Raw genomic sequence first — 2,696 nt, 5'->3', positions numbered from 1 at the left:
TCAAGTAAAGCGAGCCAAGACTCAAGCTCGGTTGGCGTACATCGAGGCGTGCCAGGGGGCGGTAGCGTCCTGCAGCCTGCTTACTTGCCGGACTTGGGCGGCGACCGTGGAGCCATGGTTCGTTTATCCCCGATGCTCCGCCTCCCCTCCCCGTTGGACTTGGTACCGTACCTACACTGCAGTATTGCCACTTGGGAGGAGACAGTGACATATCGCAGAGAAACTCTCCCCTTTGTCCTGTTCCTACCTATGCTTCGGGTGTCCTGCCATGCCGCCGCAATTTTGTGCCCCCATGTTATCATACGTACAGCATCCTTTGGGACACAATATGTAATACCCCTGGTAAGCCCAGTTTTGATAGCCAACCGAGTTCCACATTCACCCGGCATGCTGCGCCAGGAGGAGTAATAATAGCATGGTTTCCGACTCCTGAGCGGTCTTGCTGCTGCTTGGTTCGAACGGCTCGGCCAAACAACCAGCCCCGGAGGCGAATCCTGCCAAGTGCGGGCTTGTTACAACATCCGTGACAGGACGCCGTGATTGTGCATGTTCCGGAATGCTGATAAAAGCATCGCCGGCGCGGCTCTGCCGTTGGCCAGTGGTAGCCTTCCCAAGTCGGGCTTTTCAGCCATTGGGTCGCTTGTTGGCGAGACGGAACAAAATCGTCACCCACTTGCATTCATACTGTACGGTACTACTTGAACGTAGTGTATTCATCCTACAGGGGGATCCGAGAATGAAGGAAGAATACGCTACGCACGTACTGGGACAGGGCCTCGGCGTCGCCTCCAAGAGTGGAAGATCTCGTCGGGCGGAAGGCTAAGATCGGCGGGGAGGAGGGCCTGGTCAAATTTGGGGGCATTGCGTTCTTCGGCTCCTGAAATGTACCTCTCGCCCTACGAGCGGAATGTTGCAACTGTCGGTTGGGAGGAAGCCGATGGCTCCCACGTCACGCATTGTCAGCGGACCATCGAATTCTGTACCTGACGCCGGGGACATTCCAGCCCTTGACTAGGGCAGCGAGAAATGAAAAAGGCCGTCCTCATGGTTCCAGAACTGCTGACCTATAAAGCTGTTATGTATGGGAGATGAGGCGAACAGCTAGTAAAGCAATAGTGATGCTTCACTCACCGTCACTGAGCGTTGCAATTGCTCCGCGGCTTGTACTCGTCCGCGCCTAGGTATTCGTACGTACACAGTAGACACATACCCAAGAAGCGAGGTTGTGGCGTAAGCTCTGGCTGAAAATAGTGGTAGTAGCTTGAGATGCGGAAAGCGGCCTGACCGTTACCATTCGTCAGGCTGGCTCAAGATGTGAGACTAAGGAGCTGGTGGCAGCCACACTGAAATCCGCCGTCTATGTACGCCTCCCATAGTAGTAGTTCATCTCCTTTTCTTCTCGCTTGCTCATTGTTGGGTCAAGTCGACGATCAGGTCGCCTCGGCAGTTGCAGAGTGACGACTAGGGGCGGGTGGCAGACCGGCCTCTGAAGTCGCGGTGCCCAAATGAAGGGTGGGTGCGTCCTGTATTGACCCCCTCTGCGAGGTCCTGGGGTCATGATTCAAGCAGGTGCTATGATAGGATAGGGGACGAATGGAGCTTGCATCGTTTGAATCGTGCGCTACTGGTGCATGGCAGTGGAGGGAAAGTTGATGATGTTTCATGCCGTCGTGATCTGGACGCCCTATTGGACATAGGGACTCGGAGGGCATTCTATTCCGGAAGGCGTGACCATTTTGCCCATCCTGAGCGTCTCCAGTGTGCCCCATCGCGCTCCGTTGCACAGCCTTCTTCGGGTCCCCAGTGCATGGCCTGGGTAGGGCCGGCAAACCCACCGAGCCCTTCAAGGATCTGATTACAGGTAATTCCTAGTGTACCGAGTCTGTATCCGTACGGTACAGTGTGCATGGCGTCTAGGGGGGCAACACAGCTCGCCCGCCCTACAAGGACGAACGCGGTAGTAGTCAAGGCCTGCGTGGCGTTGTTGTTTCTCGTGGAACATTCCTCTTCGCACATCTCTTGTGCGGTCATGCTGATTAACATGGGCATTGGACCCTCAGTCTGGTGCACAGTATACATAGGAGCTGGCCCTCGAAGAAAGAAGCTGCTGCGTGTTTGGTAAATCACCTAGCACCGGAGCTCTCGGCGGAAATGTGGAGACATGGACATGTCCATGGAGACGAGTCGTGGGTATTGGTGACGTGCAGCCCGTGAGGCGTGGTGAAGCATGGCGGCGTCTGGTAGCGGAGGTTTGAGAGTCGGTGGCGACGCTCTGAGGCCCATACTACGAAGGGTACGACCGTTAGTCCGGCGTGCTGCTCCTCGCCAAGGGTGTCCGTTACGGCCCCGGGCTGTACGTACAGATAGATAGCATGCACGCTTTGCTCTTCCGCGGAGGTCGTCAAGGCCACGCAGATCGTTGTCTCTTTCGTCCAGCCCATGTTAGTCACCTGTAACGTTCAGAACTGATACCCTGCCAGGTTGTATTATTCCATAACTGATGACACATTGACGTGCTCAGAGGTTCCACGTCGTGCCTACACTAGAAGCAGTTAGGGTATGCGGTGACTAATTTACTACTGACAAAGCCTGGACAAAGAGTGAATCAGGGGCAGCGCGGAAACACCCTCGAGCCTCCCAATATTCATTCCCCCATGCCCCGAATCGATGGAGCAGCTCGTTGACACTGAATGTCT

General features: G+C 55.5%; 1 protein-coding gene across 1 annotated transcript; it reads right to left on the bottom strand.

Annotated features, from left to right (window-relative positions):
- Positions 1-2,123: 2,123 nt before the first annotated feature.
- GLRG_08196 (uncharacterized protein) lies at positions 2,124-2,441 on the bottom strand (the record flags this gene model as incomplete). The annotated part of the gene is made up of 1 exon (XM_008098881.1): positions 2,124-2,441. One exon carries the CDS (start codon positions 2,439-2,441, stop codon positions 2,124-2,126), a length of 318 nt encoding a protein of 105 aa, XP_008097072.1.
- Between the last annotated feature and the right edge of the window lie 255 nt (positions 2,442-2,696).

Source organism: Colletotrichum graminicola (assembly GCF_000149035.1).
Source record: "Colletotrichum graminicola M1.001 genomic scaffold supercont1.37, whole genome shotgun sequence".
NCBI classification, from domain to species: domain Eukaryota; kingdom Fungi; phylum Ascomycota; class Sordariomycetes; order Glomerellales; family Glomerellaceae; genus Colletotrichum; species Colletotrichum graminicola.
The sequence above is the reverse complement of the archived record's forward strand: the minus strand, read 5'-3'. Positions and strand labels throughout refer to the sequence as shown.